General features: G+C 39.3%; 1 protein-coding gene across 1 annotated transcript; it reads left to right on the top strand.

The window, feature by feature from the left end:
* The first annotated feature begins 5,177 nt into the window (after window positions 1–5,177).
* Window positions 5,178–5,621, top strand: LOC133823607 (uncharacterized). Its single transcript, XM_062256470.1, has one exon. The coding sequence runs from the start codon at window positions 5,178–5,180 to the stop codon at window positions 5,619–5,621; it is 444 nt and encodes a 147-aa protein (XP_062112454.1).
* The last annotated feature ends 6,724 nt before the right edge of the window (window positions 5,622–12,345 follow it).

Raw genomic sequence — 12,345 nt, forward strand, 5'->3', positions numbered from 1 at the left:
AGGCCTTCTAGAAGGCGGAACTAAGGATGACTGAGCCACCACAGGAGGTTGGGACTCAACCATAATGGAGGGACCGACCAGTGAATTCGGCGCCACTGCAGAAGCGACGACCTGCGAGGACGGCGCCGTTGTGGAAGCGCCGGCCTGGGAAGTCGCCGCAGCGATGGAGCTCAAAACCAGCGGAGCAGGAGGAGGGGTTTTCTTGGATCTCTTGGGGCCCTTGCCCGGCCGGTCGGTCTTCAGCGACCCCGCTCTGGGACGCTTGCTCCTCTTGGCGCCAGCACCATCGATGATGTTGTCGAGGTCGGAGTCCATCTTGCCTGCACAAGTCACAACACAGAGTGAGTTAATAAAAGAGAAGCATACAAGTTTTTTCAGTATCACAGACATAAAGTGATGATAGAAGAAACCTAACTGGAACTCTCCCCCGAGCTTGAGCTTGGGGACCATGAAATTCCCCCGTCTTCAGAGGAGGCGGGGGGAGTGCCTTCCCTATATGTGGGTGATAACCTCGAAAGGTCCCTATAATCGTTGGTCCCGTACTGAACAGCTATCCCGTTCCACACCTCGTCCGTGGTATACATGGTGTCGTATTTCCCGAGCCCACTATCAAACCTATGGACACAGTCATCTACCCAACTCCATATGTAGAAGTGGTATCTATCCTGTGGGCATGAGACTAACCTATTGGGCTTATGTTTTAGTAAGGTGGGGGACCACATTCTCGAGGTAGGGAGGACTTTACCTTCATCCGAATCTGAGCTCGAGGCTTCATCATTAGCCTCATTCCCCGACAGCGGACTCCTCAGGCGAACTGGAAGTGGCGGCCTCGTTTCTCTCCTCGGAGGAAGGGCGCCTATGGGCAGGGGCACCTGCTCCCAGTGTTCATATTTTTTATTGGACCAGTCAAAGGTGGACTGGCCCTCCCCCAAAAGTCCGCACTTTCGGAGCCTATCCTCGTGTAAAAGGTATAAGAGAGACCTCTTGCCATGGGGGAGTTGGAGCAGGGTCTCTCTATGCTCCTTCATTGTCTCGTCAGGAGGGGGACGCTGAAAATTGGCTGAAAGACAAGACATATTTCTACTAAGTACGGATCTAAGAGCTAAAATCTCGAGCACATAAATAAAGATAATGAGAATACTTACGAATCCGCCTGAACGAGTAGTGTCGAGACGGGGACAGACCGTCTGTCCAGAAGAAGGCCCTTTTGAAATCAGGCAGATGATTGGGAAGATCTTCAAAGACCTTCTTCTCCTTGGGATAGCTCGAGAGATAATAAAAGCCATCCCCTCCCCGAACTGGGGAGGGGTTACTTTTCAGACAAAAGAGATACAAAATCTCTTGAGGCGAAGGTCCTTCCCACCCCATCTCGTGGTATAAGGACCTCAGGGCAGACAACACCTTGTAAGAATTGTTGTTGAGTTGGAACGGGGCCAACCCAACGAAATCCGTGAAGTCCTTGAAAAAAGACTTCAAGGGCAACAGTGCTCCCGCCCTCATGTGTTCCTGGCTCCACGCCGCGTACTTCAACCTGGCGTCATGGCCCCCAGGGGCGAAACAGCTTCGTTCATGGTCGGCCGGAGCTCGACACCTTAAGGAGCCTGACAGGCTGAGGCCGTGGAGAGCCAGGATTTCAGTTATCTGACTAGTTGTGGTAACCGAGCTCCAATAGTGCTCGGCCTCAAACATTTCTCTCCTCGGCTGCGAGGAAGAAGGTTCCCCCATTAGTGAAAATTGGAGCTCTCCTGGATGGTATGCGACAGTGACCTTTAGTGCAGGGTCGAGGGGAATCGGCCTAGGTCCTGAATTGGATTCCGGATAGAGGGCCTCCCGAAGAACTCTCCTCTTCCCCTCTATGACCTCGTCTATCTGGCGGTGGTAATGAGCTCGAGTATCCTCCTGCTCGCGCGCAAGCTCGTACTCCCTTATCCGACGTTGATTCCGGGCGAACAACGATTCTGGGCTCGGGGTTTTTGGCTCGTAAGGGATTGCCAGCAACGACCTCCACCGTCTTTCCAGATTCTGCGACATCTAGCGAGAAAGAAAAAATGGTGAGGGTCATGCATGCAAGAATTGCGAGGTCGAAAAGGCAAGCTCGGGGTTTAGGAACAAAACAAGCTATATATTAAGACCCTTATTAAAGAGTCAGGACGTGCGTTCCACGAGAAAGGAAGGAGAGTGGATAATTTTTTGAAAATCCCGAAAATCAAGGGAAAAAAGAGTGGCGGTTAACCAGAAAAAGTAGCCTTGGGTTTCGTGCATTTTTCAAGGCCAATGTTTTTTACTCGAAATCTTGGTGTACAAGAAACGTCTCTTAAAATTTTAAAACCCAGAAAACAGGAATCTTGTTCAAACATCAAAACTGGATATGAACCAGTGATGTAAATTCTATGATAGGAGTCTAAAAAAGAACAAGAGCCTATCAGATAGAAATCTCCTATCGTATTATGCTAAAGATGTAAACTAGTACATACACAGACACAGCAAGAACAGCATGAACAAAAACTAACAAAATGAAAAACAAAGATTGCATACTTACACAACAATGGCGATTGCAGAGAGATCGTTGACTGAAGGAGAGGTTGCAAATAAGAACTCACGGATTCGAACAAACTAGGGTTTCTTTGTTTCTTTGGCTGAGAAAACATGCACGGGATAGAAGCTTTATAGGAAGGTCTCTGGTTTCGTTTTTCCTCTTTTCTTGCTCCTGGTGAACGAAAATAAAGAAGAAGATGAAGAATGGGGTCTCACATATATAGGTGGAAAAAGGGGATTAATCCGCGGCGTTGAACGAAATCCTTGTGAAATCCAACAGTCAGGGGTCAATGACAAGATGGCGCCGAAAAGGTGACAGACGGGTGATCGTGGGCATGTTTCCAAGGTACTCAAGTACCAAAAATGAGCAATACCCAGCTGACACGTGTCCATTTTCGAAAGTGTATGACGGTACAGTTCTCAAAGAAAGTAGTTCAAAAGTTTCCTTCTCTTAGGATTCGAACAAATACTTTTGAGGGGGCAAGATGTTATACCCAGATTTCGAGCTATGTTAAATATGACCTCGAAAGCTGGATTCGCAGCAAATGAACTCGTATAGTTTGAAGTATGCTCCAGGACTAAATATCGAGCCTGCAAGACATAGATGACCTCGAATATGATGACCTCGAAGTGTTCATGATCTCGAAAGGTAGCTTCGGAGACGCATCCATCCTCAGGGATGACCTCGGATCAGAGGTCCCGAGCTCAACGCACAGACGATCTCGAAAGCCATGTGACCTCGGGAGATGTCTCTAGCTCGAAAGCTTACGAGAAACCTGGGAAGCTAAGGCCTTGGAGATATATGATAAAAACCTTGAATATCTATAAGTGTTGTCCATACGAGATGTAATCCTCATTTATTATTGTAAATCCCCTAGAATCGTGGGATATTATTTGGTCAGTTATACATCCCCTGGTCTTCAAGGGACGTTTCCTTTTATATCTGATTAGGGGCATTTAAAGCCATTTATTTTATTTACACAAAAAGAGTAACTACCCAAAATATGTGGAATAGTATTCAACAGCCTTCTCTATAAATAGAGAGGTCATGCACCATTGTAATGGACCGAAATTCTGAATCTTGAGAGAAAACTCTGAAGAATTCGTGCTAAGAATTTTCAGAGATAATCTTGAGTTTAATAACAGAGACTCGTGGACTAGGCAGATTTAACTGTTGAACCACGTAAAAATCGTGTGTTTGTATTGTCATATTTTTATTGGCCATTATCAGTTATTGTTTACGTGCTCTCCTTTCACTGTTGACAAAAAATGGCGTCAACAGAGAATTTACCAGAGAAGCAAGTAAAAATAGTGGGAGACACGATGGATCTGATTTAAATGTGGGTCGACACTTTGCAAGTAAGGATGAATTGAGTTATTATCTTAGTGTCATTTCCATTAATGGGAGATTTGAAATGAGAACAATAAAATCAAACAAGTCATTGAAGGAAGTTCGTTGTATTAGTGAAAATTGCTTATGGCGAGTACGTGCTACAAAGATTAAAGATTCAGAATTCTTTGTCATTCGACAATACCATGGTCTTCACACTTGCTCATTGATGAACCGAAATGCCAATCATAGATAAGCATCCAATCGTGTTATTGGTGTTCGTGTCTAGGGACACTTCAAGAACAGTAAGGATCCACTCAACCTTAGAAGCCTCGCGGGATTCATGCGCGAGGAAATGAAAGTTCAAGTGAGTTATTGGAAGGCTTGGAAATGAAAACAATGGGCTCAAAATCTGATCAGAGGAACAGCAAAAGAAAAAATTTCCTTGCTCCCTTCGTATTGTCATATTTTGAAGCAGGTAAATCCAGGCACAGTTACCCACATTGAACTTGATTCAGAAAATACGTTCAAGTACTTTTTTATGGCATTGGGAGTGGCTATAAGAGGGTTCACCTACATGAGGAAAGTAATTGGTATAGATGCGGCTTGGATCAAAACTAAGCATAAGGGTGTGTTATTAGTAGCAACTACACAAGATAGTGAATATCATACTTACCCCATTGCATGGGGTTTGGTTGATAGTGAGAATAACGCTTCATGGACATGGTTCTTAGAGAAGTTGAAGGAGTTGATACCTGATAGCTCAGACTTGTGTTTAATTTCTGATAGACATCAAAGTATCGAACATGCAATGCGTCATGTTTATGTTATGGCTTCTCATGGGGCATGCTATTGGCATGTAAAGCAAAATATAAAACATCGTTTCAAAAGCGCTGCTTCGACTAAATTGTACAAGAAAGCTGCAATTGCATACCGTATCGAAGAGTTTAATAAACATTTTGACCATATTCGCAAAATATATCCACGTGTTGCTAAGTGTCTTGAGAATGATGTCAAGTTCAAAAAGTGGTCGAGAGCACATTTTGGTGGTAATCGGTATGAAGTTATGACCACTAACATAGTTGAGACTGTGACTGTGAATAATTTGATGCGAAAGGCAAGAGAGTATCCAATTATTACTATGATCAGTTTTATCATAAGCACCATGGGACAGTGGTTCCTTTCTCATCGTCGAGAAGCATATGCTGTGACAACTCCATTGACACCGAAGAGAGAGGAAATCTTAAGAAAAAGATGGGATGAAGTTGGTTCATTGATAACACTCTAATTAAATGAGAATGAGTACAATGTAATGTGCGGAGAATTCGATGCAATAGTGAATTTAAGGTCAAAAAGTTGTACGTGCAAAATTTTTGATATCGAGAAGCTTCCATGTGTTCATGCCATAGTAGCAGCAGGAAAGTCCCAACCTCAAAATACTGGGGAACTTATATATTCGATGTGTTCAAAATTCTACACTTCGGAATATTGGTTGTTAGCATATGCTGAAACGATATATCCTGTTCCTCCAAACTCACAGTGGACCAACATTCCTGAATATGTTACTGCAATACAAGTGATAGCACCACCTGAAGACACGACTAAAGGGCGACCAAAAATCAACCGCATACCTTCCCAAGGTGAAGTTTCTAAGAGACAATATAATTATGGGGCATGTGGGCAATCAGGACATAATGCGCAAAAGTGTCCAAGTCGTCATGCGCCATCAGATGTTAGAAGCACAACTAATATGTGATTTATTATTGTATAGTTTTGTAAACACTATGTTCACAGTTTCTTCTTTTAATCTATGTAAACTCTGTTGAGATTTATCTTTCTTTTAATCTATGTAAACTCTGTTGAAATTTATCTTTCTTTTAATCTATATAATCCAATGCGGCCCTTAGGGTCTTTAATGCAATTTTAGGATCTCTTAGTGCAATTTTAAGGTCTCTTATAAATTATGTGTAAATTCAATAATGCGACCCTTAGGGTCTCTTAGTGCAATTTTAGAGTCTCTGAGTGCAATTTTAGGGTCTCTTATAAATCATGTGTAAATTCTTCAATGCGACCCTTAAGGTCTCTTAGTGCAATTTTAGGTATAAATCCTTCAATGCAACTCTCAGGGTCTCTTAGTGCAATTTGAGGGTCTTCTGTAAGTGATGTCTATAATCAATCAATTTTCAGCAGTGACCAAATTGCACTAAGCGACCCTATGAGACCCATATGGGTCGCACAGGGTCGCTTAGTGCAATTTGGTCACTGCTGAAAATTGCACTAAGCGACCCTGTGCGACCCATATGGGTCTCACGGGGTCTCTTAGTGCAATTTTCAACAGTGACCAAATTGCACTAAGCGACCCTATTTGATTCATAGGGTCGCATGGTTGTCATATAATTAAACAAGTTTCAAATTATGTGTAAATTCTTCAATGCGACCCTTAAGGTCTCTTAGTGCAATTTTAGGGTCTCTTATAAATTATGTGTAAATGCTTCAATGCGACCCTTAGGGTCTCTTAGTGCAATTTTAGGGTCTCTTATAAATTATGTGTAAATTCTTCAATGCGACCCTTAGGGTCTCTTAGTGCAATTTTAGGGTTTCTTATAAATTATGTGTAAATTCTTCAATGTGACCCTTAGGGTCTCTTAGTGCAATTTTAGGGTCTCTTATAAATTAGGTGTAAATTATTCAATGCGACCCTTAGGGTCTCTTAGTGCAATTTTAGGGTCTCTTATAAATTAGATGTAAATTCTTCAATGCGACCTTTAAGGTCTCTTAGTGCAATTTTAGGGTCTCTTATAAATTAGGTGTAAATGCTTCAATGCGACCCTTGGGTCTCTTAGTGCAATTTTAGGGTCTCTTAGTGCAATTTTTGGGTCTCTTATAAATTATGTGTAAATTCTTCAATGCGACCCTTAAGGTCTCTTAGTGCAATTTTAATGTCTCTTAGTGCAATTTTAGGTATAAATCCTTCAGCGCAACCCTCAGGGTCTCTTAGTGCAATTTGAGGGTCTTCTGTAAGTGATGTCTATAATCAATCAATGTTCAGCAGTGACCAAATTGCACTAAGCGACCCTGTGCGACCCATATGGGTCTCACGGGGTCTCTTAGTGTAATTTTCAGCAGTGACCAATCAATTATATTATAAAAGCAATTTAATCAATCAATTATATCATTGCAGTTTGATCATTTAATAATATTTTATAAGAGATACATAACCCCAAAAGCGAATGTTCGTAACAAAAAAAAACAACATATCTAACTAGGGATCTGCACTACCTACATATAATTGAACTGCATATGCTTGTCTAAAAGTATCTATGTTGTCGTCGTTTAGCAACGTTCTAGCTGACTCGTTGCACTTACCAGCAATGTGCATTTCTATTGTCTTCAGCATGAATATACCACAATCTCCCCTATGAAAGACAATGTTAACTATATTAGTATTATCTTTAAAAGTTGACTCATACATGTAAATTTAAATGAAACTTACATTCTATTGCTTTGAGGAACAGTATTCGCGGGGGCAGCTTCTATCTTCATGAAGTACATACACTGAGCACGAAATTCATTAAAATAACCACTATCACGAAGTAATTGCGGAAAATATTAGGCAAGTGGTTGCACTGATCTTTCCATTGCTTCTATGGAGATCCAATAGTCTGGATTGGAGTTATAAATCCATATTGTCCACATTCTAATGTCTACTACCAATGCCATCCAATGTTTGTTATTATTGTTCCATGGCACATAGAAGTAATTCACTTTGGACCAAGCTCTCCCTCTAATGGGTCTGATTGCATCAACAAATGACATTAGCTATGGAGATTTTTTGTATACTACGGTGCTAGTCTCTCGAGACTTGCAATATAACTCACGAACATATTTCCCAAACTCATCAGTCAAAATGCATCTATCTTGTGGAAAGATGTCTTGAAATTTGTCCATTCGTTTTCTAAATATATAGGTTATTTCATCCACATGCTGCCCAAAAGCATCAACTATTCAATATTAGTTAAGCTGAAAAATAAAACTAGTATTAACTAATTATTATGAAATAATTGAATGATAAAGCTTACCTCGCTATCAATATATTGTTGCTTTGCCAACAATGTCTCAAAAAAACTTCTTTTTCGAAATAATAGGCCACAACGAATGACAGGTCTACCACATGTATCCCCATTGTACCACCTATAAAAAGCTTGCACATCCTCTTCAATAGGCAGCCTAAAATGGTCGAAAGTAGGAGAATCTAACTTTGAGTATCGACGTTTCTTTGGCCATGATATGAAAGGTGATAATAAGTTTCGAGCATGTTTTCTTAATCTCAATGGTCGGCCATCTCGAACTACCTGTTCTACCTCATCACCAGGTTCTTCGTTACCAACCCCTTCATAAATAATTGATGGTGGCGTCTCATAGGTATGTGCAGGTGAATGAGATGGTGTGGTGATTGCGTCTCTGGAAGGTTGTGCAGCCATATTAGTTACATTGAGGTCACTATCTATATTATGCTCTCCTTGGGGTGTGGTGAATCTATCTTTAAAAGTTTGCATGCGCATTGGAAGGTGTATCCTATAACCATTGAGTAACAAAGCATTTAACTTATAATTAAGAAATAAAGAATAATCAGAAGCTAAAGTACTTGAAAAGTTACCTGTGGGTCTTGACACCCAGAAAAATGTGCATGCACAGGTCGAAGGATGTCAATCAAAACATCCAACTTTTCCATTAATGCCACATTTCTCTCTCTATTCAGAAACTCACTCTTAGAGTTGGCTGCCATGATTGCGTCATGTCTCTCTTTATTCAACCGTTCCATCTCCTCATACCTCTCTTTATTCAAACGTTCCATCTCCTCATATCTCGCTATGTGTAGTTTTTCTTGGTCAACCATGAAACATTTTACTGATTCCAATAAGTCACTATAAACATGATCAGTTGGGGCAGATTGTGAGGATGGCACAGGACGAACTGGAGTGAACTGAGGAGGTGGCATAGAAGAATCTACAAATATCTGGTTTGAAGGACCCTCTGAGGATGGTGGATGAGGAGATGGAGGTAAGGAATCTGGCGTAGAACAACTCGTATTATAGTGGGTCTCTTCTCCCACAACAATATGAGGATTATTACGCAGGATGACATTGCCTCCTAAAAATGAAGAAATCTGATCTATAATGTCATCTGCATTGTCTACATATCTATGAAGCCTTTCATAGAACAATTGTACATTCTCTTCCGCACTTGGAACTAGAGTAGGTCGCACAAAGAACTGGAAACCAAATAAAGAAAAGTAAAATAAGTTAACATAGCCAAATATATTTGCGTTTTAAAAAATTCATAAGCAATTTTTATACGTGGATAAATACCTCATCATCTTCTTCTATTACTTTGAATATTCTTGCAACTGTGATATTTTGGACCTTAACATTTATATTCCAACCAATCCATCGTGGAATATGATTTCCTGGAATTCTTTGTCCAATCATTTCTTCCAATTTCGGCATTGCTTCACAGATCCATATCTATAAGAATCAAAACAAAAATTGTAAGCATGAAAAACATATGACAAGCCATACTTATCAAAATTTAGATACACAATTTTAGATTTTTTTACCTGAAATATCCAAGGACAACATATGAAGTTCCACCTGATCATATCTTTATTATGATCTTTCCGAAACTTTACACGAGTAATTTGATCTACAATCTTCTCATATACCAGCCTCCCCCAAGGATATTTATCAAATATTTCCAAATTATCCACTAGTCGTAGCCAAGATAAATCTATTGTGGTACCGACACTTGAATTTAACAGAAATACACTTAGTAGGAAGATAAAGCATAGCTTCACTCTGTCTTTCGTTCTCTCCTCTTTTGGTATATTATCTAGCACATTTGCTACATCCTCTATTTTTATAGACCTATCCTTGAAGTACTTATTCTTTAAATTATTGTTTGATGAAACCACATTTAGTTCTTCTAGAGTTAATTTGCCACTAGTGTATAATCCAGATACTATTGCAAACTCTTGGATAGAGAATCTCACAGGTTTGCCATTTATCAAAAATCACAACTCATGCTTTTTTTGACAATTTATCCTCCTTGCAATTATCTGGTGCGATAAGGTCCCCCAAAACTTCCCTTTCCAAGGGAGGTCCAACAAATGACCCAACTGACTGTATTTTCTAAAAACAATCTTGTCAGTTTTTGATAACCAAGAATTTATTTTTTCAAATATTTGCATCGAAGACCTAATGGTAACTTTAGATTTCGTTTGAACATTCTCATTCATAATAACAATCGGGACACAAGGAGGTTCTGTTGTCAAAATAGTTCTAGAAATCTGAAATTTGCCAAACAAACAAAATACAATGTAAATTAATGTAAATAATAAGTGCAAATATTACAAAATTGAAATAAGACCCTAAGTTGGGTTAGGTCTCTTAGTGTATATTTACATCAATAAGAAAATTGAACTAAGCGACCCTAAGAGACCCAAATGGTCGCAAAGGTCACTTAGTGTATTTTAACATCTAAGAAGAAAATTGAACTAAGCGACCCTCTGAGTCGCAAAGGTTGCTTATTGTATTTTAATATCAAGAACAAAATTAAACTGAGCGACCCTAAGAGACCCAGAGGGTCGCAAAGGTCGCTTAGTGTATTTAACAACTACGAAGAAAATTGAACTAAGCGACCCACAAGGTCATTTATGGTCGCTTAGGGTCGCTTAGTGTATTTTAACATAAAGAATAAAATTGAAGGTCACTTAGGGTATTTTAACATAAATAATAAAATTAAACTAAGCGACCCAAAGCGACCATAAGCGACCCTCAGGGTCGCTTAGTTCAATTTTATCTTTATGTTAAAATACACTAAGCGACTATAAGCGACCCTGAGGGTCGCTTAGTTCAATTTTATTCTTTATGTTAAAATACACTAAGCGATCCTAAGTGATAACTCTACAAAATAGAGTTATTTTACCACTTTTTATGTGCTAATTGTTGCTTAGTTCTTGAGTTATTAATTGATTTATTAAGTTTTTAAGTAATTTTGCATTTATTAGTCTTATTGTAATTTTCTAGATTTTTATATGTTTTTATAGATATTTTATTGTGTTATGTTGTAATTGAATTAGTTAAAATTAGTATTGTTAGTTTGAATGTTAAAAATTTGATTCTATTGAAAAGTGAATGTTATGTAAATTAAATTTTAATTAATGTTTTCATGGGAGTTATATGGTATATTTTATTAATGAAAATATTTAATTTTAATTTAGTTTATAATTTATTTTGTAGGAGAATTATTTCATTTGTGGCATTTTTGTGGAAAAAACAAAGAGATTTTGGCATTTTTCAAAGGCCCACTGCCCAGCCAGGCCCACGAAGCAACCCCTTTAGCCAGCCTTGCATCCAGCTGCCTTCTCTCTTGGGCTGCCAGAACCCCTTCAGGCCCAACGCCTGGCCCGTCTCCCTGCCAGCTTCTCCTTCCGCCTGCCCCATCCGAAGCCCACCGTGGCCAAGTCATCTAGCCGAAGCATCAAAATGTCCCCCTGCCTTGCCTCCTCACGCCTGGCTTATATCACCAATCCACCACATTCAGCAGCTCCAGCCGTGTACTCTTCTCCTCACCATGGGCCTCCTGCCCAGCCCAACAGGCCCAACGGCCTCCTCATGCCTGGCACCCAAAGCAGCCACCAGCCGCCTGTCTCACAGCCACCCCACAGCCCCCTTGAGCCCATAAATTGCCCAAATGTACCACTTGTCCCCTATGACCAAAATGCCAACTTTTTACCCTTTTGTCTACACATTTTTACCACAACATCATCATTACACCCTATAATTTACCTCTACATACCATATTTATTTTATTTAATTAATCTAATCAATTTAATTAATTTAAATTGATTATTTTAATAATCTCACTTTGGCTATAAATATAGAATTTCAAGACCATTTTAGGGTGCTTAATTTTTGGTTACCATATTCTTTTCTCCCATTTTCTCTCTACCATTCTCTCTTCCATTTTGGGTTTTTCAAGAGCATTTTGCAAGTATGTATGTCATTTATTTTGTAATTTCTACTCTAGTTATGTGCTTCTAATCTTTTTCATAAGATTATTAAGATCATGATGAAGCAACTTGTAACTAGGTAATATTTATGTTGTATGTTGATTTCCCTTGTAATGCAACAAAATTTATGGATTTTTCTTCTTCATATATTTCTTTCATCCTAAATATCTTGTATTTTAGATTGTTAGAACATATTTACACTTTGTTCTTCATTAGTGCATAGACATAATATTCTTTGTGTAAGATGTGCCATTAAATTGTACACATCCATGCTTAGAACAAAAATATTATGTTTTGCCTTATAAATAATGTTCATTGATTTATTTGTTATTTCATTATATTGATTTACACTAAATGCTTTGAAATTATAATTTTAAAAAGTGAAGAAAAATCCTATCTTTTTAGAAGT

This window comes from Humulus lupulus, chromosome 3 (genome assembly GCF_963169125.1).
Source record: "Humulus lupulus chromosome 3, drHumLupu1.1, whole genome shotgun sequence".
NCBI classification, from domain to species: Eukaryota; Viridiplantae; Streptophyta; class Magnoliopsida; order Rosales; family Cannabaceae; genus Humulus; species Humulus lupulus.

Excerpts from the sequence above, each read along its gene's own strand:
- LOC133823607 (XM_062256470.1), top strand. The coding sequence starts at position 5,178 with ATGTGCGGAGAATTCGATGCAATAGTGAATTTAAGGTCAAAAAGTTGT.